At 39.3% G+C, this 22,651-nt stretch overlaps 1 protein-coding gene across 3 annotated transcripts in view; it reads right to left on the bottom strand.

Annotated features, from left to right (window-relative positions):
* Positions 1-21,617, bottom strand: part of LOC113067365 (gastrula zinc finger protein XlCGF52.1-like) — a 42,858-nt gene extending 21,241 nt beyond the window's left edge. The window contains exons 1-4 of one of the 3 annotated variants that reach the window (XM_026239725.1): positions 21,337-21,472; positions 19,289-19,508; positions 9,271-11,604; positions 1,028-1,309 (exon numbers count right to left, since the gene is read on the bottom strand). In XM_026239725.1, coding sequence (XP_026095510.1) covers positions 1,236-1,309; positions 9,271-11,604; positions 19,289-19,448 — 2,568 coding nt within the window. In that variant the 5' untranslated portion in view covers positions 19,449-19,508; positions 21,337-21,472 and the 3' untranslated portion in view covers positions 1,028-1,235. Of the gene's footprint in view, positions 1-1,027; positions 1,310-9,270; positions 11,605-19,288; positions 19,509-21,030; positions 21,302-21,336 lie in introns of those variants that run through there. The other 2 variants (XM_026239726.1, XM_026239728.1) reach the window with 2 other exon arrangements.
* Positions 21,618-22,651: the final 1,034 nt, after the last annotated feature.

Below are 22,651 nucleotides of genomic sequence, written 5' to 3'. Positions count from 1 at the left end.
ACAGGATAAAATATGTGACCGAAGTAAATGTGCATTTATAATAATATATAGACTGATGGGGCTGTGAAGGCTGGTAAAAACCGGTTATTAAAAAAAAAGAAGATTAAAGAAAGCATGACACAGGATGCTCACATCGATTTTATTAAGACACAGATACATTTGTAGTGGTTTGTTTCAAGCATTGTATACAAATTGTACTAGTTTCTCTCCAATGACAACTATTTAGTCTAATCAAAGCAAACTATTTTTAAAAAAGCCTCAGAAATGAAATATATAAAAAGCGAAATACACCAAACAGTAAAAACTATATTAGTTAAGAAAGGTTAAATTAGCTTATTGATTGTTTTTCTGTGTGCCTGTAATCAATCAAGCAAAACATGAAAGACGATTTATCATATTACACAAACTATCCATTGTTTTGGCACTGTTGCAGTTAATGCTAATTAACACTTAACATTGACACCTTGTTACCTGTTCAAAATAATCCATTAAATCAAATAGAGATTTGACGAGTGTGCACTGATATTTTCAGTTCCATTCATTTGCACGTTGTTTCAAGGAAACGCACACAATAAGGGAACTAATGGCCAAAATGCTCTGTTCGACTTTTCTGAGATCATCTACTCTTCCCTGTGGATGACCTGTGACCTACTTTATGTAAGATCTGAATTTCTGAGTTTAAATTTTTTACACTGAATTTTAGAAAACTGAATTTGAAGTTCCGAATTTCCTAAGCTTGAAAATTTGAATCTGAATTTGTTTTATATTAATATTTGCAGTATAAGAAATCAGAACAAAAAAAATAGCTGTTTGAAAATACATGTCTATAAAATTCAGCCATAAAACATTTCAGTTTGTTAAATTTCAAATCTTCAATATTCGTAAAAAAAAAAAAAATCAAATTCAGAACTATTTAAACTATCACTTAAAATTCAATTTTGTTAGATTACACTTGCAAATAATTCAAGTTTACACAATTCAATTTCAAATCATTTTGTCATAATTATAGCTCCGTAAGTGAATGGCTTCTCTCCAGTGTGAATTCTCATATGTGATGTAAGGTATCTTTTTATTGTGAAATTCTTCCTGCATTGATCACATGTATATGGTTTCTCTTCAGTGTGGATGTTCATGTGATCCTTAAGGTTTGATGAGCGTGAGAAACTCTTTCCACATTGAGTGCAGGTGAAAGATTTATTGGTTCTTTTTTTCTTTAAATCTTTCTGTTTGGGTTTTTATCCGCTTCTGACATGATTTTTATTCTCAGATTCACTCAATTCTTCTTTTTCCTCATTGTCTTTAATCAAATCTGAAACAAAAGTAAAAACAGTACATTTGTCAGTGTGATTGATCTGCCGTAAGAATTAGCAAATCACAACAACAACAAAAAGTCCATAGCCACAAACTGCAGCAAAACAGTCTTCAATTGTGACAGTCTGTATTGAATCTTGCTGAAACAAGAAAAAAAGTGATCAAATCTCATCAGAGGTACAAAAACGATAACAGATTAAAAAGGTCAAGTCATGTTCCATTAAGGTTCAATCACAGGGAACAGAAAGCATTCCCAAGGGCATAATCATGCTAGAGCCTCTCAACCTGACCGAGGACCATAAAACAGCACCACCTTTCCAGGATACATCACATAACAACACTTACTAGACAAGACATAAACTGAATTTATAAGAGGTGGCCGGCGCCACTAAAACAAAAAAGCATAAACAAAACCATACAATTTCTTAAAACAAAAACAGAGTCATTCCTTGAAACTGTGGAATTGTGTCCCTCTGGCCTTTTTAAGTGTATTTAATCTATTGGGTCACCAAAATCTTTGATATATATATATATATATATATATATATATATATATATATATATATATATATATATATATATATATATATATATAGATAAATAAACAAAACTAGAGGTATTTTGTATTGCTTGGCGGGAAAGTAACCTATCCTACAGAGAAGCATTAAAAACTGCTAGATCCGATTACTTTTCTTCTCTTTTAGAAGAAAACAAACATAACCCCAGTTATTTATTCAATACAGTGGCTAAATTAACAAAAAATAATTTCCCAACACCACAGCAGTAATGACTTTATGAACTACTTTACTTCTAAAATCGATACTATTAGAGATAAAATTGCTTTTTTCATTCGACCCTGCCTAATAAATACACGGATATGTCCATCGGTGTACTGTTAACTTATATCCAATAGTTCAGAGGAGAGCAATAAAAGCGTTAGTCGATAGGCTGAGTCGTACGTCAATCAAACTGTTGACTGGTGCACGAAGCCTCCTCAACATTCAATAATCTCAAATTGGAGAGCGCGCGCGCTGCTCGCTGAGGTTAAGCAGCCATGGCCAGTGTTTTATGCAAAAGCAGTTTTTCTGTGGGACATGGTGGAGAATACAACGTGAGCAACATGGTGCATGTGAGTACCACAGAAAAAAAGTGCATCATCAAGAAACATGCAAATCAGTGCAATCGTTTTTCAATAAACCAAATGACCCACAGGCTGACAAAGTTTGGGCAGCAGAAGTGACGAGCATTTATCATGCCGGACATCACACACATTCATAACGTTCTACCGACTGCAGTAACAAGTTAGCCCCAGTCATTTTTCCAGATTCTGAAATAGCAAAAAAAAAAAAAAAGCTGTAGAAACTTTGATTGGTGATATTTTGGGTCAGGTAGTGTCTTAATCTTTTAGTCGGTGGGTTTAAAAAAAAACATAGGTGATATATTACAGAAAGCTTGAAATGTCTACTTTTAAACTAAAATATTCAAACCAAAATAAATAGGCTATAATCTGAATATGTAATCCATATGAAATGTGCATTTCTCTCTGGCGTTTATGGTGACTTCTCATGGTCAACTTTATCTTAGCAGCGACACAAAAAAACACCAGTTTATTACTAAAAATTGAATGTCTCCTTGCTAATTTAGACAAAGTCATAATCATTACGGTTCTTTGTGGCAAGCCTTGTGTGCGGTCATAACATTTATTATCCTGTAGGCTATAGCTTATTTAAGTAATTAAATTAATATAAAGGGGCGACGCATTTACTACTTTTAAAATATGCGGGTAGGAAGCGGGTCGGTTACAATATTTTCTTTTTCTTTTTTTGCGGTCTGAGTTGCAGTCGGGTTAGTTGAAAATATTGGTCGGGTGCGGGTTGTTTATACATTGCATCACTGATGTATGTCAGACCCTATACCATCTAAGCTCCTAAAAGAGGTGCTTCCAGAAGTCATAGATCCTCTTCTGACTATTATTAATTCCTCATTGTCATTAGGATATGTCCCCAAAACCTTCAAACTGGCTGTTATTAAGCCTCTCATCAAAAAACCACAACTTGACCGCAAAGAACTAGTTAATTATAGACCAATCTCAAATCTCATTTTTCTGTCCAAGATACTAGAAAAGGTGGTATCCTCACAATTATATTCCTTCTTAGAGAAAAATGGTATATGTGAAGATTTCCAGTCAGGATTTAGACCGTATCATAGTACTGAGACTGCTCTCCTTAGAGTTACAAATAACCTGCTCTTATCATCTGATCGTGATTGTATCTCTCTATTAGTTCTATTGGATCTTAGTGCTGCTTTTGACACAATTGACCACAACATTCTTTTGCATAGACTTGAACACTTTGTTGGCATTAATGGAAGTGCATTAGCATGAGTTAAATCGTACTTATATGACCGCCATCAGTTCGTAGCAGTGAATGAAGATGTATCATATCGATCACAAGTGCAGTATGGAGTACCTCAAGGCTCAGTACTAGGGCAGCTACTCTTCACGCTCTATATGTTACCCTTGGGAGATATCAACAGGAAACATGGTCTTAGCTTTCACTGTTATGCTGATGATTCTCAGCTCTATATTTCTTCACGGCCCGGTGAAACACACCAATTTGAAACACGAATGGAATGCATAGTTGATATAAAAAAGTGGATGACAATTTTTACTGCAAAATTCTGGAAAAAAAAAAACAGAGGTTTTTATTGTAGGACCTAAAGTCTCTGCAACTCTAAGACTTGATGGCTACTTTGTCAATTCTTCATCATCAGTTAGGAACCTAGGTGTGCTTTTTGATCGCAATCTTTCCTTAGAAAGCCACGTTTCTAGCAATTGTAAAACTGCATTTTTCTATCTCAAAAATATATCTAAATTATGGCCTATGCTCTCAATGTCCAATGCAGAAATGTTAATCCATGCATTTATGACCTCAAGGTTAGATTATTGTAATGCTTTATTGGGTGGTTGTTCTGCACGCTTAGAAAACAAACTACAGCTAGTCCAAAATGCAGCAGCAAGAGTTCTTACTAGAACCAGGAAGTGTGACCATATTAGCCCGGTCCTTTCAACACTGCACTTGCTCCCTATCAAACATCGTATAGATTTTAAAATATTGCTTATTACTTATAAAGCCCTGAATGGTTTAGCATTCTGATGCACAAGTGAGTGATCACTCCAGAAGACTGGATGCTAACGCTGTTCTCCGTGTTCCCTTGCAGAAAGATTGTGACTGATCAGCACCCCTACGCACGGACACGCCGTACCTGGGACACCACAACGACCAGTGCACCAGCACTTCCCACTCCTGACCAATGAACTCTCTCACCCAAATAAATCCACCCTCCGGGGCCTTACTTTGTATTCCTTGCTGTCGTGTTATTCTTCACCCCGTGACACTGGTGGAGAATGCAGGCAGAAGCGTGAAGAGTCACCGACAGCCGCCCTCACAAAAAAAGTAAAAAAAAAAAAAAATTATTTTGTTTCCTCACCGCTGCTTCTTTTCTCCCTTTCCCCATGCAGGCGGGCGCTCCTCCCCACGTCATGGAAGAGCTTATCAAACACCTCACCGAGGTCAGCATCCGCCAGCAACAAACAGCTGAACACCTCGCCAGCCATCAAGGAGAGACGGAACGCAAGCTTGCCGCCCTCCAGGTAGACCGACACATTTCGCCGCCTGATTCCCATGTCCAGGCCGCACAGCTGATACCCAAAATGACTGCCCATGATGACGTGGAGTTGTTCCTGCAGACGTTTGAGAACGTCGCCACCCCTCCTGACTGGCAAATCACAGCGTGCCTACTTCTCCCTCCCACCCGAGGCCAGTGAGAGCTACGAGGAACTGAAGCGGGAAATCCTGGCTCGGTGGGATTGTCACCGATTGCAGCGGCCCAACTGTTCTTTGACTGGGAATACAACGCACGGTCCCCAGCGGCAAAACTCTCCCAGCTTGCGCGGCACTGGCCGGGGATCCCAACGCTAGCCAGATGGCGGAGCGCGTGGTCGTCGATCGGTTCTTGCGCGCCCTACCACGGCCCCATCGTCAAGCGGCAAGAATGCGGAATCCCACTACTCTAGGCAAGCTGGTGGTCTAACTGTCGGATGCGGCCCAACGACGGGAGGCTGGAGAGCGGGAGCTGCCATTTCCCTGGAGGATGGTCCAGGAGCGACGCACGCCAGAGGACGCATCGCAACCAGTGAGCAGGCCGGCGGCTCCCACTCCCCCCCAGGACGAGCCCATGCCCACCGAACCAACCCGCCCTTCCATGCGGACGTGGCTGGCAGGCTGCATCGTCCACCACGCCCAGCCCGGGGGAGCCCCACGAGCCAAGGTGAAGGTCAGCCTCGTCCACCTCGCTGTCTTGCCCCCTCGTCCGGAGTCTAAAGCTCGCCTGGCCATCACGTATGTCCACGGGGACACCCCAGAGATGGTGGGTCACCATTTCGGCCACCCCAGGATCTTGGCCGCTTGAGGTGGGAATTGTCACAGACCTCCCAGTGCCGATGCTCCTGGGAAGGGATTGGCCCGGATTTGACCGCCTCCTCCTTGCCGCAACCCAGCCTGCCAGCCCCTGTTGGAGCCGATGAAGACCCCTCCGTAAGAAGGGGACCGACGTCGTCCCGTGCAGCTGGCATCTGACAGCGCTAAAGAGGGTGAATCCCCAAGTGTCCCTAACCTATATCTTGATGTCTTCCAGTAGGTGTCAGGAGAGGGCGATTTCAGCAAGGCACAGCATGAGGACGACCGGTTGAAGCACTGTTGGGCCCAGGTCCGGGTCATCGAGGGGAAGGAGGTCTGGCCAGGGCCACACCCGGTACCACACTTCATCGTCAGGAAAGGGCTATTCTATTGTGTCGCACCGCGAAGGGGGAAGGAAAAAACCTTGCTGGTAGTGCCTCGGACGAAGACGGAGATGGTGATGGAGCTGGCCCACTCACATCCCATGGCCAGCCACCTCGGGGTCCAGAATACCATCCATCGGATCCGGGATCGCTTCCACTGGCCCGGCCTGGACGCCGAGGTGAAGAGGTTCATCAGATGCAGGCCCACTGGCTGATGCCACCGCACTCACACTGACCTAAACAAGGTCTCCCAATCCCCAGTTAAGCCCAGGAGGGGCTCCCGATTGTCCATTAAGCCCAGTCTCGGGCCTCCATCCTCGCACTTGTCTCCAGCGTGGTGCATAAACATAAAGCCTTCATCCCTTCAATACTATGGACTCTGGTCTACCATTCACTACTAGGAACTGGTTCCCGACCTCTCTCTTACCTGTCGTTCCTAGGTCCTTAGATTTCCCTACGACGATATACATTGACATTCCTAAGCTGACTCTTTGTGTGTTCATTTCCACAACTCTGGAAGTGCTCCACTCTACAACTCAATAACACCTTGTTACATTACCACTTGTAAATAAACAGTTCACTTGCACTAAACCCTCTGACTACCTCATGGTTTGTGACAAAGACTCTATGCCGCAAACTTTTAATTTTTCATATACTTTTGAAGCTCTAGATTAGTTGATCCCGATGAAGACTCATCGTCACAGCTGTAAACACAACTGCTTTTTTCTTTGGTGAGGGGGTTTGGCATCACGGTATCTTTGTTTCCATTTGGGACATTAAAGAATGCTTTATTCACGGCTACATGTACGACACGTATGACACTGCTGAAGTATTTCCACTTATGTGTACCATATGCATCAGATGTTTAGCCAACAGTCTGTGGGCATGACATCTGAGGCTGAGACTAGTGACTGGGACTCTGGACGCTTTTTATAGACTTGACAGACTCTACCTGAAATGACTCCAGACTTGACTTGACAGGAGGAAAAGGACATGAATATTTTAAATGCAAATGCAGTCTTTTATCCTTAAATACTTAAAGGTGCCATATGCAAACATTGAGGTAAAAATATCCATAACATGACCTACACGCATTAAAAGAATGAGAAGAAATAAGGGGGATGATGTCATTAAAAAAATGTCAAGTTATAGTGCTGCAGAGATATCAACCTTAATTAGCATTAGCATTACTAGCCCCAGCCCGACAGGTGTCATAATACCAGTTTCGGCCATGGGAGGCGGTATGCGGGCAACATAACCACCAGCCAACCTGCAATACACGAATAACTCGCACGTCTTGTGGGCGTGCCTGAACCTGATGTCAATCATGTGGAAAGTACAGCACAGTACTTCATTTCAGTTCAGGGAAGAGAGAGAAAGGATGTCTCAAGCCCTTGGCAAGAGACCACCACCCGCTACAGGGAAACAACCACGCTCGGAATCACAAATCAAATCCGATAAGAAAAGAAGCCGAACCAGAGTAAACTTCGGCACTGCTTTTAATCGCTGGAGAAAACTGATGGACCTGAAAGAAATGAGGTTTGACTTTGAACTTGCAACATTTCTTTTCGATTGGTAAGTTAGATGCTGTTAGTATTTCGCTAGAAGTTTGTTTTATATGTTTGTGTATTTGTTTTCGGGAAGTTATAACACAGAAATGTATCGAAGACTGTTCGATAAACGTGCTAATGTTAGCGATGGCTAACCGTAGCTGCGTTTGATAATTAGCTAGCTATAACTTAACGTTACCCATTTTATTATATCATAACTAAACTGCTCTGTCTAGTCTGTTGGTCTCCGTGTCCTGTTTGCATTGTGGTTTTTCTGTGCGTGAAAAAATTGATGTTTGGCGTGAAAGCGTGTGAAAAGAGTCAATTGTGTGTGTCACACGGTGAATGCTTGAGGGTTGGCACATTAGTTCCCAAGCAGAATAAAGGACATGTTGATTATTGCTGTTTAGCATTTGTATTAATCTATGATGTGTCCCTGTTTGCGTACAAGGACATAAAAAATAAATTAAAAGCGATACGTGGACCAAGGTGTCTGAGACTGTTCATTTTAAGTAAAGGATCATAATATTTAGTCCATAACAATTTTTAATGAGGTTAACTTATAACTCCTTGTGGTTAGTCTGCACGAGATCAACAAGCTTGTATGCTTTGTGGCCACTTTAAATACAAAATAAGCATTCGATCTACGTTAGAGTGTCTGAGCGTCGTGAGCATTCACTTTATTGAGGCATATTGCCCCCATCTGGTATGGAATGTGGAGTATGACTTGATTTTTTTTGCCAAACATTACAGATGAAACCTTTAAATATCCTTATTTATATGTTACATCAGACTTCTCCATGTTGGATTTTAAATGTTTCTATTTATTCTGTCCTGCAAATATTAACTACAGTTTAGATATGTTTTTTAACAGGCGGACGATTTTATGTGTGTGTGTTTGTTCGCCTGAATGGAAAGGAGCAAAGCCTGTGTTAATGCTATTGAGTAAGCTAATCTTTATGGCCAAAGAAGATATTTTGTTTTATTAATAAATGTTCATTTAAAAGCAGCCCACAATCATCATATTATGTTGCCATTAAATGACAGAAGAATAAAACTTTTTGACATTATTCTTTGAGGAGAAACTCATCTCAGTCGAATCTCATGGTTTTAAAGATGAAGATTAATTTTATTTATCATGAAAACATTAGATTATGTTTTTATGTTGTGTCACTTGTAATTACAGATTTATCCAGATAATATTTTAACTGAAAATTGAGTGTTTACCATTGTCCTCCTGCATTATTGAAACACTATTTTCCTATTTAATACTGCAAAGCTGCTTTGATAATCTTAATTGTTAAGAGCACTATATCAGTTTCTCAACTCTGGTCCTAGGCGTCCCCCAACACTGAACATTTTGTATGTCTCCTTTTTTTGACACACCTATTTCAGTTTCTGGAGTTTCTTTTAATGAGCTACTGAGTTGAATCAGGTGTGTTTGATTAGGGAGACACATAAAAGTTGAACATAAAGGTGAAATATTTATGCTTGATGCATAATTGTGTCACATTTGGGGAGGACATAGCATAAGGTCTGAAAGTGCTGGATCTGAAGATGATTACTTACTGTGATAGTTTTCACATGCAGTGCAGTGACACGGTTTCTCTCCAGTGTGGATCCTCTCATGTGCTTTCAGGTTTCCTAAATCTCTGAATCTCTTCCCACAGTGTGAACACTTGTAAGGTTTCTCTCCAGTGTGAATCCTCTCATGTCTTTTCAGGTCTCCTGTCTGACTGAATCTCTTGTCACAGTGTGAACACTTGTAAGGTTTCTCTCCAGTGTGAATCCTCTCATGCTGTTTTAAGTGGCTTGCTGTAGTAAAAGTCTTTTCACACTCAAAGCACATGTACTCTCTCACACCAGTATGTATTTTCTGATGTAATTTGAAACTTTGTAGAAATGAAAAACTCTTTCCACACAAATGACATGAATGTGGTTTCTCCTTTGTATGAACTTTCAAGTGTTTCTTCAGTTCTGAATCCCTCAAAAATGTTTTCCCGCACTGATCACATGTGTACAGTTTCTCTCCAGTGTGGATGTTCATATGTGACTTAAGACTTGCTGATTGTGTGAAACTCTTTCCGCACTGATCACAAGTGAATGGTTTCTCTCCAGTATGAACTCTCATGTGTGCTGTAAGGTTTGCTTTTAGTGTGAAACTCTTCCCGCACTGATCACAAGTGTAAGGTTTCTCTCCAGTGTGGATCCTCTCATGTCTTTTCAGGTGTCCTGTCTGACTGAATCTCTGGTCACAGTGTGAACACTTGTAAGGTTTCTCTCCAGTGTGGATCATCTCATGTGTTTTCAGGTTTCCTGACTGAATGAATCTCTCGTCACAGTGTGAACACTTAAAAGGTTTCTCTCCAGTGTGAATCCTCTCATGTCTTTTCAGGTCTCCTGACCGACTGAATCTCTGGTCACAGTGTGAACACTGGTAAGGTTTCTCTCCAGTGTGGATCCTCTCATGTGTTTTCAGGTTTCCTAAATCTCTGAATGTCTTGTCACAGTGTGAACACTGGTAAGGTTTCTCTCCAGTGTGGATCATCTCATGTGTTTTCAGGTTTCCTGTCTTACTGAATCTCTTGTCACAGTGTGAACACTGGTAAGGTTTCTTTTCAGTGTGAATCCTCTCATGCTGTTTTAAATACTTTGCTGAAGTAAAGGTCTTTTCACGTTCAAAGCACATGTACTCTCTCACACCAGCATGTATTTTCTCATGTTCTTTCAAATTTTTTAGATGTGAAAACCTATTTCCACACAAATGACATGAATGTGGTTTCTCCTTTGCATGAAGTTTCAGGTGTTTTGTCAGGTTTGAAGCCCACAAAAATGTTTTCCCGCACTGATCACATGTGTGCAGTTTCTCTCCAGTGTGGATGTTCATGTGTACCTTTAGACTTGCTGATTGTGAGAAACTCTTCCCGCACTGATCACAAGTGAATGGTTTCTCTCCCGTATGAACTCTTATGTGAGATGTAAGGCTTCCTTTTAGTATGAAACTCTTCCCGCACTGATCACATGTGTGCGGTTTCTCTCCAGTGTGAATCATCTCCTGTAGTTTCAGTTCTCCTGACCGACTGAATCTCTTGTCACAGTGTGAACACTTATAAGGTTTCTTTTCAGTGTGAATCCTCTCATGTGTTTTCAGGTTTCCTAAATCTCTGAATCTCTTGTCACAGTGTGAACACTTGTAAGGTTTCTCTCCAGTATGAATTCTCATGTGTGATGTAAGGGTTCCTTTTAGTGTGAAACTCTTCCCGCACTGATCACATGTGTGCGGTTTCTCTCCAGTGTGAATCATCTCGTGTTTTTTCAGGTGTCCTGACTGACTGAATCTCTTGTCACAGTGTGAACACTTGTAAGGTTTCTCTCCAGTGTGAATCCTCTCATGCTGTTTTAAACTGGTCGCTGAATTAAAAGTCTTTTCACACTCAAAGCACATGTACTCTCTCACACCAGTATGTATTTTCTGATGTGCTTTTAAACTTTGTATTAATGAAAAACTCTTTCCACACAAATGACATGAATGTGGTTTCTCCTTTGTATGAACTCTCAGGTGTCTCTTCAGTTCTGAAGCAAACAAAAATGTTTTCCCGCATTGATCACATGTGTATGGTTTCTCTTCAGTGTGATTTCTCACATGTGATGCAAGGTATCTTTTTACTGTGAAACTCTTCCCGCATTGATCACATGTGTATGGTTTCTCTTCAGTGTGGATGTTCATGTGATCCTTAAGGTTTGATGGTCGTGAGAAACTCTTTCCACATTGAGTGCAGGTGAAAGATTTATTGGTTCTTTTTTTCTTTAAAGCATTCTGTTCAGGTTTCTCTCCACTTCTTACATAATTTTTCTTCTCAGATTCACTCAGTTCTTCTTTCACCACATTATCTTCAATCAACTCTGAAACAAAAGTAAAAACAGTACATTTGTCAGTGTGATGGATCTGCCACAAGAATTACGTCGGTTTGAAACGACCCTTCAATATGGAGGCCATGATTGTTTTCAATCCTAAGTGCACTCATCGTCATAGCTTTCTTCTTTCGTAAGGTGGTTTGTCACCACAGTATCTCTGTTTCCAGGCAGAATGTTAAAGAACGATATGCACGTCTACCAGAAATCATGTAAAATTCAACCAATGTGATGAGGACTTCGACACTGCTGAAGTGTTTCGACTTTTGTGTCCCATATGCATCAGACGTTTAGCCAACAGTCCTTGGGCATGACGTCTGAAGCTGAGACTAGTGACTCGGGCTCGAATCGCATTTTTATATATTTCAGACTTGAATCAGACTCGACCTGAAATTAGGAAAAGGAGTTGAGGAAATTTTAAAAGCAACTCAATTCTTTTATACTTTAATACTTATGTAGCTTAACTGATATTCAGACACACTCTCTCTGTTTAAATCTAGATTGAAAACGCATCTCTTTCGCCAAGCATTCGAATAATATATCTCTTAAATTGTGACTGCAGTTGTATCTGATCAAATGCGCATTATTATTCTTTAGCTTGGGTTAAACTAATTAATTTTTCATCATCAGATGGGTAAGCCTAGCCAGGCAGGGAAACAGAAAAGTAAAACACAACTGGGAGATTGGAGCAGGGGCTGCCTCGTGTTTAATATCGACCTCTGGGGCTTGAGGTGGGAAACTGAGAGAAGTGCAAGAAAAATGGAGAAAAGAAAGATGTATTGGTCTGTGTTGTGAGCAGAGGCTCTTCGCGCTGGTGTCTGATTTGGGAGATGGAAGCCACTGAAAAGGAAAAAGGGGTTATTAGCGGCAGGTGGAAAAAGACTGAGATGTGTGAGTCTGTACTACAAGGAGGCAGCCTTGCGCTTTCCTCGGCTGCAGGCATCGGGAAAGAGTGGTTTGTAACATTTTGACGGGAAATGCTGAAATCCCAGAGTAGCCTGCACGGTTGCAAATTTAGCCATTTGTTGTTCAGATTTAGCTTTTTTTTTTTTGACTACCCTAGCAACATGTACTGCCAAAGCACATAGCAACAAACGGACCTTATATATATATATATATATATATATATATATATATATATATATATATATATATATATATATATACACACACACACAGAGGTGGGTAGTAACGAGTTACATTTACTTCGTTACATTTACTTAAGTAAATTTTTTGGTTTTGGGCAACTAATACTTTTTTGAGTATATTTAAAGATGGGTACTTTTACTCCTACTTGAGTAAATTTTTTGAAAAAAATCTGTACCTTTACTTCGTTACTGTGGGAAACGCTCCTCTCGTTACTTTATCTTAATGGAATAAATGTTATAAATGCTTCAGTTTATTCCAAACACACCGTCTACTTTTCTCTGGACAATGAGCGATGCCCATTCGCGAATGTTTCATTCTTTTGAGTCAACTCTGTTCAAAGGCTTGATCAAGCCAATTGGCAAACGTTTAACATCAGCAGCGTTGAAACGTGGCTATGGAACTGCACTGAATTGAAAGAAAATGTTCAAAGGCTATTATTTGCTAGCGATGAAGATCTTTATTAGATAGACACCACATGTGCTGTCTACTGTTTAACAGGTAATAACTGTGCCATTAGTTTGTTGTACGTGTGACTTATGACCAGTGATGGGAATAACGGCGTTACTAACGCCATTACTTTTTCCAGTAACGAGTAATCTAATTGATTGCTCCTCTCATCTTAATAACGCCGTTACCGTTACTGCAAAAAATGCGGAGCGTTACTATAACTGATGAAGCTGTTTTTTTTTTCATCAGACCAACTAGATCTCTGAGTGAGAGGCAAATACTTTTTTTTTACTGTTCTTCCTTGGTTAGTGGGCAGAGCACGAGACAAGCGCATAAATGCTGACGATTGGCTGAGGTAGAGTAAAATTTCATTGCAAGCCAATCAGAGGTAGAGTTGGGCGGGTATTCGAAAGCACGCATAGTAGTGATGGGGCATTCGGCTCTTTTGACTCAGCTCACTGAAAAGAGCCGGCTCTTTTGGCTCACAAACGGCTCTTTAAATGACTTTGACTATAATATTTCAATTTTTATTACCTAATTATTTAATTTCTATAGGCTAAATTTGTAAAAATAGAGTCGGCTCTTCAGATATGCGAGCCAGCTCCCGACGTTCACCTAAAAGAGCCGGCTCTTAGAGCGCTACAAAGAGTGTATATATTTGTTATTTCTTTGTGGTATATTGCTTAACAAGCTTAATTTAATTTTGCCCAGTTGTGGCCTGTTGAGGGGCAATAAATATCAAAAGTTCCAAAACATCTATTGTGTTATTTGCATTGATCCACTATATAAACATAATATCTACATACATGGCATTTGATTGGAGGCTAGTCTCACTTTGTCCCAAAGCAACATTAATTTTTTTAGATGAGTGTACAATGTTTCATGTTTCTGTTAATAATTGTATTAAGTGTCCGTTTCATTATAATGTTTAGATTTATCATAAATAATTGAACATGCACATGTATTTTAAGTTCCGTTAAAGAGGGGTAGAGGTGGGGTCACATTTGAGCATTTAAAATTTAATTTTACTTGAAAGTAACGTAATAGTTACTTTCTTAAGTAGCTAGTTACTTTTAAAATTTGTAACTGAGTTACTAATTTAGTTACTTTTTGGAAGAAGTAACTAGTAACTGTAACTAATTACTTTTTAAAAGCAACTTGCCCAACACTGCTTATAACAGAAGGGAACCAAGTTGAATGGAGCTTCCAAAAGACAAAAAATAGGCGATTCATATTTTATTAATGTTAATACAATCTGACCAACGTGAGAACGTTCTGCAAGTCACCAGCTGCTAAATTCAGATCTGTGATCGCATGCTGGAGCTGAGCCAGAGATTCTGTAAGCGTTCTTACATCGGTGCACATTATAACCAATCACACACGGTTCTGTTGAGCTTTTGAATGCAATGGCCAATCAGAGGTGTTCCGATGAGTCATTGCTAAAATGCCGGTGCATCCTTCACTCTCACTGACTGAATACCTCTTTCTGGCGAATTCTCTCGTCAGAAACAACAAAGTGCAGATGTGTGTAAGAATCTGTAAATAAGATATTGATTTGACAGTGTTAACAGTTTTAGTGATTTTAATGGGAGTTTCTGAGAGTGATTGAACTCTAGACTGTCAGTGAAAATGATTTTTGATAATGTCATTTGCTCTATGAACAATGAAAGATTAGTAGCAGTTTTTATATCACATTAACTTTCAATGTTAAATTCACATTTAATATAAAGTCAGTCGTATTAAAAATATGTTATGGCATGACACCTTTACTGTGACTTAAGTAAACAGACAGATGCTGTTTTCTCTCTTCTCTGTGTCAGAGGTTATTTATACATATATAATACGTACTTTAAAATATCATTTATTTCATGATGTAAATCCGAATTTTCATCAGCTGTTACTCCAGTTTTGATCTGATCAGTTTTGATTTGATCCAGTTATGATCCTTCAAAATATAAATCTAATATATTGATTAATTACCAGTGCTGGAAACAGTTTTGCTGCTTAATATTTTTTTTTAAGAACCTGTGATATTTTGTTTAGGATTATGATAAAAAGAACATCATTGATAGTAAATCAACATATTGGAATGAATTCTGAAGGATTATGTGACATTGAAGACTGGAGTAAAGGCTGATGAAATATATATATTTATACACACACACATAACATACATTTTATCTATATATCTAAATAAAAATAGGCTCAGTATATATGACCCAAAGTAACTAACTACTTGAGTGGATTTTTTAGCCGATTTTTTACTCTTACTCTAGAAACTATTCAGACTAGTACTTTTACTTGAGTACAGTTTTTTGGTACTCTACCCTTCTGTGTGTGTGTGTGTGTGTGTATACACATATATATATATATATTTTCCTCTTATCCACACAAAGAAGAAAGTATTGAAAAGCTACCTAGTGCTGCACGTTGGCTAGAGACTTGGAGAGAGGTGCCTAGTAGAGGTTGACCGATATATCGCTCGGCCGATATATCGGGCTGATATTTGTAATTTTTTTTTTAATATATTGGTATTGGCCGATATCCATGTTTTGTAGCGCCGATTTAAAGTCAGGCAAGTTGGCGGGCAACCCGTGTTATTGGCGCGGTGGAAAGTGCTGCTGCTGCCGCTGCATGTGAAGCACCCCAAGCCAAAACTGTTTGAAGATTCAACAACTGCCCTGGTAGAAAAAGGTAGTTAGAGATTTTCACTCTGTAAATGGGGTGGAGAAGTTGTCAGCTCTTACAAACACTGCAGCGTGACGTTACCAAAGTAAACTGTCTCTGACGTTACTTCGCCTCGCTCACAGACAGCACCGCGCTCAGAGAGACTAAATAACATTTGTTCGGAATAGAGCTGAAACAACGAATCGATTTAATCGATTAAAATCGATTATTAAAATAGTTGTCAACTAATTTAGTAATCGATTCGTCGCTAAATAAATTTTATTTGCCATAAGCGGCTCATTTCGTGCATATTTCAAATCTGCGGTGACCAAAGTGTGGCAGTAATGAGCCACCGGAGGTTTTACTCAGCCAGTACAGCAGGTGAAGTAGCGAATAGCCAATAGCTGGCCTCGTTTTATGTCACGTGCTTCCCGAACAGCGTCTCTGCAGCATTCAGCGGGAAGTGGGAGTACTTTACTTTGAGCCTTCAAAATGAAGAGTAACCTGTAAACTCTGCACTACTGAACTGTTTAATGGGCCGTTCACATATCGTGTCTTTTGCGTGCTCAAGTTCGTTATTTCCTATGTAGGCGCGCAGTATGCACTCTCATAATGGAAGCGACGCGGTCGCGACACGCACGCGGTGCGATGCGCCCGTTTTTCCAGGCGCGTCCACACCGCATCCATTTATCCTTTGCTGAAATTTCCGGTTCTTCATGGAGAGGGCACGTCATGGAGAGAGCACGTCATGGTTGCTTAGCAAAGGCAGAAGCCTCAGGGGCGCTTCTGCCCGAGCGCTTTGGAAAGGTGGAGAAAGCGGCGCGACTAGCGTTTTCCACGCGTTTTTAGGTGCGATATGTGAACGGCCCCTAAGAATTTTATTTGTGCAGATTCTCCAGTACAAGGTTGTTTGCAAATGTTTAGTCGTAAAAGCTGATAATATTGCTTTTTAACAGTTAACATTTAAAGCTTTACAAACATGTTATGTGATCAGTTTGTCGTTTACCAGTTCACAACAGTGAACAACCTCTGTACAACCTCTGCTGGGCCTTTTTCACGATGGAGTCAATGTGAATGTCCCACTTCAGGTCCTGAGAGATAGTGGTGCCCAGGAACCTGAATGACTCCACTGCAGTCACAGGGCTGTTCATGATGGTGAGTGGGGGGAGTGCAGGGGGGTTTCTCCTGAAGTCCACGATCATCTCCACTGTTTAGAGCGTGTTAAGCTCCAGGGTGTTGAGAGTGCACCAGACAGCCAGCTCTTTTACCTCCTGTCTGTAAGCAGACTCGTCACCGTCCTGAATGAGGCCGATGAGTGTGGTGTCATCTGCAAACTTCAGGAGCTTGACAGAGGGGTCCTTAGACGTGCAATCATTAGTGTACAGGGAGAAGAGCAGTGGGGAGAGGACACAGCCCTGGGGAGCTCCGGTGCTGATTGTACGGGTGCTGGATGTGTATTTTCCCAACCTCACTAGCTGCTGCCTGTCTGTCAGGAAGCTGTTGATCCACTGACAGATGGAGGTGGGCACGGAGAGCTGATTTAGTTTGGGCAGGAGGAGGTTTGGGATGATCGTGTTGAAGGCAGAGCTGAAGTCCACAAACAGGATCCTCACATAAGTCCCCGGTCTGTCTAGATGTTGCAGAACATAATGCAGTCCAATGTTTACTGCATCGTCCACAGACCTGTTTGCTCTGTAGGCAAACTGAAGAGGATCCAGCAAGGGGCCAGTGATGTCCTTCAGGTGGCCCAGCACCAGTTTCTCAAATGACTTCATGACTACAGACGTTAGAGCCACAGGCCTGTAGTCATTTAGTCCTGTAATTTTGGGTTTCTTAGGGATGGGGATGATGGTGGAGCGTTTGAAGCATGAAGGGACTTCACACAGCTCCAGCGATCTGTTGAAGATCTGTGTGAAGATGGGGGCCAGCTGGTCAGCACAGGATTTCAGACAGGCTGGTGTAACACAATCTGGGCCTGGTGCTTTTTTCCTTTTCTGCTTCCGGAAGACCTGGCGCACCGCATCCTCGCTGATCTGAATTGCAGGTGTGGGGGAGAGGGGGGATGTAGGAGGTGTGAATGGTGAGAGTGCTTGATTGGAGAGGTGTTCAGGATGGGTTGCAGGAGTTGTGAAGGGTGTGAATGGTTTTGTGGGGAGGCGTTCAGGGCAGGTGATGGGTGTTCTTTCAAACCTGCAGTAAAACTCGTTCAGATCGTCTGCCAGTCGTTGATTCTCTACGGTGCTGGGGGGTGGTGTCTTGTAATCGGTGATCTTCTTTAGACTTCTCCACACTGATGCGGAGTCGTTGGAAGTGAACTGAGTCCTTATTTTTTCAGAATAATTCCTCTTTGCCACTTTGATCTCCTTTTCCAGTGTGTATTTAGCCTGTTTATACAAGACATTGTCCCCCTTCACGTAAGCATCTTCTTTGGCCTGACGGAGCTGTCTGAGTTTTGCAGTGAACCACTGTTTGTCATTGTTGTAAATTAGTTGAGTCTTTGTAGGAATACACATATCCTCACAGAAACTGATATATGATGTTACGGTCTCTGTGAGTTCGTCCAGATCGGTGGCAGCAGCTTCAAAAACACTCCAATCAGTGAGGTCAAAACAAGATTGTAAATCCTGCTCTGCTTCATTAGTCCATCTTTTTACAGTCCTTGATACAGGTTTAGATTATCATCCTCTTCACATGAGCAAAAACGTCCTTGGCATAACAGCAGAGTGGACCGGTATACTTCGGTCCATTTAAACTGACCAGTGTAACCTTTTATATGTTTGGTTGACTGTACTTTATTTTAATAATGAACAGACTGCGATGTAAGTTTGAAATTAGAATGCACTTTAGATGTTCCGTGTCATTTATACCAAACACAAATGTTGCTAGTGTGTTTGCAGCACTACTGTTATCTATTTTTTATATTTTTCAGTTTAATCGATTTTAATTTCTAAAATTTTATTTATTTAAATGTATATTTGTGTTTACATTTATGTTCCAACAAACTTGAAAAATTGATAAATGCTCTAAAACTTTTATGTAAATGATTGACATATATATAATTTAATACTTGGTCAGTTTATTAATTTGTTTGGTTAACTTTGGATAATTTTTTTATTTTAATACCGTGCAGTGCACAAAATTAAGATTCGAGAGATGGTTAAAGTGATGATAAGTTTAGAAATGTTGTGCATCCACTTATTATTAGTGCAACATTTTAGTATGCAAATGAAGGGGAAAACTTCAAGATATCGTCCCTAAAAATCGGCAGCACATATTGGCAATCGGCTGACCCTGACCTCTAAACATCGGGATCGGCTATAGAAAAACCCATATTGGTCGATCTCTAGTGCCTAGTAATAGCATTCAGGAGCAGGTTAATAGGTTAATTAATTAATGAAGAATAAACACCAACCTGTTTGTTCTTCAGTATCTTCAGTGTGTTTGATCCAGGGTTCTGGATCTCCCATCTCCTCTCTTTCCTCTTTAATAAACTCAGTCTTTACAGATTTCATCTCTTCTTGGATGATTTGATGCTCCTCTTCACTTGAGAAGGGATGGAGATATTCCTGCATTTATTGTTGAATCGATGAATGTGAGATCGTTGTCAGAGGAGTTTCACTGAACATGAATTTCTGTGTGGAAGAAGCAGATTTAAATACACAATAAATCAAAGATGCATTAAGTGCTGTCTCTTTGTAAATCATTACTATATTATACCACAGTAGTGAACTGTGACTCTTGAACCTTGAAAAACCACCAGCCTAGCTTACAGTGTTGTGTTGTCTTCTAAAAGTCATCTCTGACAGTAACACTTCTGAAACAAGAGGCTATTCCAGACTTAATGCGATCACAAACCAACTCTGGACACCTTTCAAATGCTAAAAGCCTATGCAAAATGTTAATTATCTTACCAAAATCAGACAGATCATACAAAATGTGTGTTTTATTATTATTAGTAGTAGTAGCAGTACTGACCTAAATATGATATTTCACATAAAAGTTGTTTACATATAGTCTACAAGAGAAACGAATAGTTGAATTGTTGAAAATGACCCCTTTTCAAAAGTTTACTGATTCCTAACACAGTGTCGTTGCCTGATTGATCCACAGCTGTTTTTAAGTGATAGTTGTTCATGAGTCCCTTGCTTGTTCTGAACAGTTAAACTTCCTGCTGTTCTTCAGAAAAATCCTTCAGCTCTAGGGATGTAACGATTATCTGCGAGCCGGTTGAAAATCGATTCGAATATGTGTCGATTCAAATTGGTTGAGACGCTAAATTAATCGCGATTCGCAGTTTATATAAATGTATGTCTGATGAGAACTTGCTGTCTTTAGAAAAGTTTATACTGTAGTTTTTCCTTTCATCTTGCCTCTGTGTAATGAATATTAGTTTACAGTGAAATTCTGAACAATTTCTCTAGCCATCTGAACAGATAATTGTTTTTCCACCATGAGTGATAGTGATAAGGAAACACATAGCTATTTTTTGTATCTCTCCCCCAAATAAAATCTGGATTATTATTAAATTTTTTTGGTATTGTTTTGAAAATATTATATAGGTGCAGTACCACACATTAAACATGACACTACTTTGGTAGAATGCAAAAAAAAAAAAAAAATGTAACTTTTTCCCCAACACTTATGAAGCCAAAATGTTACCGCATGCCAGGAATGACCTATATATATTAACATCTAAGGTTAATACTTGTTCAAAACAATCACTTTAGCAAAAGTTTGTAGGCTATTCTCTGTGTATATTGATAATGTTCAATAAATATCCCATCATTAAAATGTTGATAATATATAAAATAAAGAAACAAACTAAAACGTAAAGATTCTGAAAGCACTGAAGGTGATCCCATAATAATTTAACATATATTTACAATAGTAACAACAAATAATGTTTTATTATATATGATTAATATTATGTGTTTAAATATCATGGTTTCATTCTAACATGGTGATTATTTCTAATATGGACACCCAACATAATATGTTATATTTACCATCAAACCACGTCATGTCAAGAAATGAAAAAGTCAGCCATCTATTAATTATCAAAATTACTGTGCCTTTCAACAGCAGGGGCGGTTTTTACCCCAAATACCAGCAAAAGTTTTTTTTGTTTGTTTTGCAAAATATAGCTCAACTCACATTCAGTAAGAATCTGAGAGATACGTGTTTAAATTTACTTTCCTCATTTGTGAAACTATTTGTCCTGAACAACTCATCTTTTATGAACAGAGGAACAGTAGACACAATATGATCGTTTTTGAACGAAGAGCATTTCTAGAGTAAAAGTCTCTTTCTGCACAGAACACAAGTGTTATTAAAGTAAATCACTCCAGCGCTATTCATACGAGAATCTGACTTGACCTCAAACCTATTTACGCAAAATAATCCATGCATTACACCAAACAGCAAATAAATAGTGAAGGAAAAGCAGAAAAGAGGTCTCACATTCAACTCTCACGCCGGCTCCCATTATTTACTCGCGCATGCGCACACCGACGGATCCTCCGCTTCGGGTTCTTCTTCTTCGACTTTTTTCTTATGGCGGTTGGCAAACTATCTTTGGGTGCATATATCGCCACCTATCAGGATGGAGTGATGTAACTGGAGTTAAAGGAAAAACTGAAAGGGTAAACAAAGAATTGGGAAAGAAGTGTGATCGGATTCATTCCTATATGAAGTGCTTCTGTAAATTGTAATATTTCATTCTCATGTCCTTTACATTTAACTAAAATATGTTCAACTGTTTCAGGAAGATCACATTTAACACAAAGTCCAGACTCATGTTCTCCTATTTCATACAATGATTGATTAAGTGCAGTGTGGCTTGTTTTCTTTCATTGATTAAGACTGGAATTTCTCTATTAGATTGAATCGCTCCAATCTTTCTTATCATTTCCCACATTTCCCATACATCTGTCTCTTTTTCAATTTTATCACAAAATGTTCTCCAATAATTCTTTTTTGCCATCCGAATTACATTTATCCATCAACATCTTCTACAGATATATCTATTGCTACCATTCTTGTCTCACTTATTTCTTGGATTTTCTTCCCAGTCAGCAGATTTAAATTTCCATCTAGGGTTTTCTTCACTTTCAACTTGTTTTAATTCTATTCCAATTTTATAGCTTATAGGGAAATGGTCACTACCTACTTTCTTCCATAATATTCCATACACATCTTTGCAAAGCTTCGAGATACTAGTGTCAAATAAATTGCAGAATTTCTTCCTTGTGCAACATCTACCCTTGTATTCCTAACATCATTTAAGCATATTAACTCTTTCCATTCCAAGAGTTATGTTTATTGAGCTAATTTTGACATTTAGATAATTTAATAAATGTAGAGTTTTGTTAAATCTTAAGTCATAATAAACAATAACACATGGTAGTAATGTAATATTTTAAATGTATGTAACTAAAATACATTTCTATTCAATTTATCTACTACATTTTAAATAAATATATTCATAACAGTAGTTGTGTTGATGAAAAAGTGACAGGTACAAAAAGAAAATTAGTGAAAACACAAGTGCTAGACAGAGAGATATCAAGGAAAATGACGAAAATGAAAATGAATGATTGAATTACATTTATTTCAAACAGTTAAAAGAGAGAGAGAGAAAAAAAAATAAAAATATATATATATATATATATATATATATATATATATACACATGATTACATAAGTGTCACACTACGTGCTGGCAGGAGATAAAGAGCCTACAACGGTGAAGATAATCTCAAATCTCTTAAAATAA

The sequence above is a fragment of the Carassius auratus genome, linkage group LG28B (assembly GCF_003368295.1).
Source record: "Carassius auratus strain Wakin linkage group LG28B, ASM336829v1, whole genome shotgun sequence".
In the NCBI taxonomy this organism is placed as follows: Eukaryota; Metazoa; Chordata; class Actinopteri; order Cypriniformes; family Cyprinidae; genus Carassius; species Carassius auratus.
The sequence above is the reverse complement of the archived record's forward strand: the minus strand, read 5'-3'. Positions and strand labels throughout refer to the sequence as shown.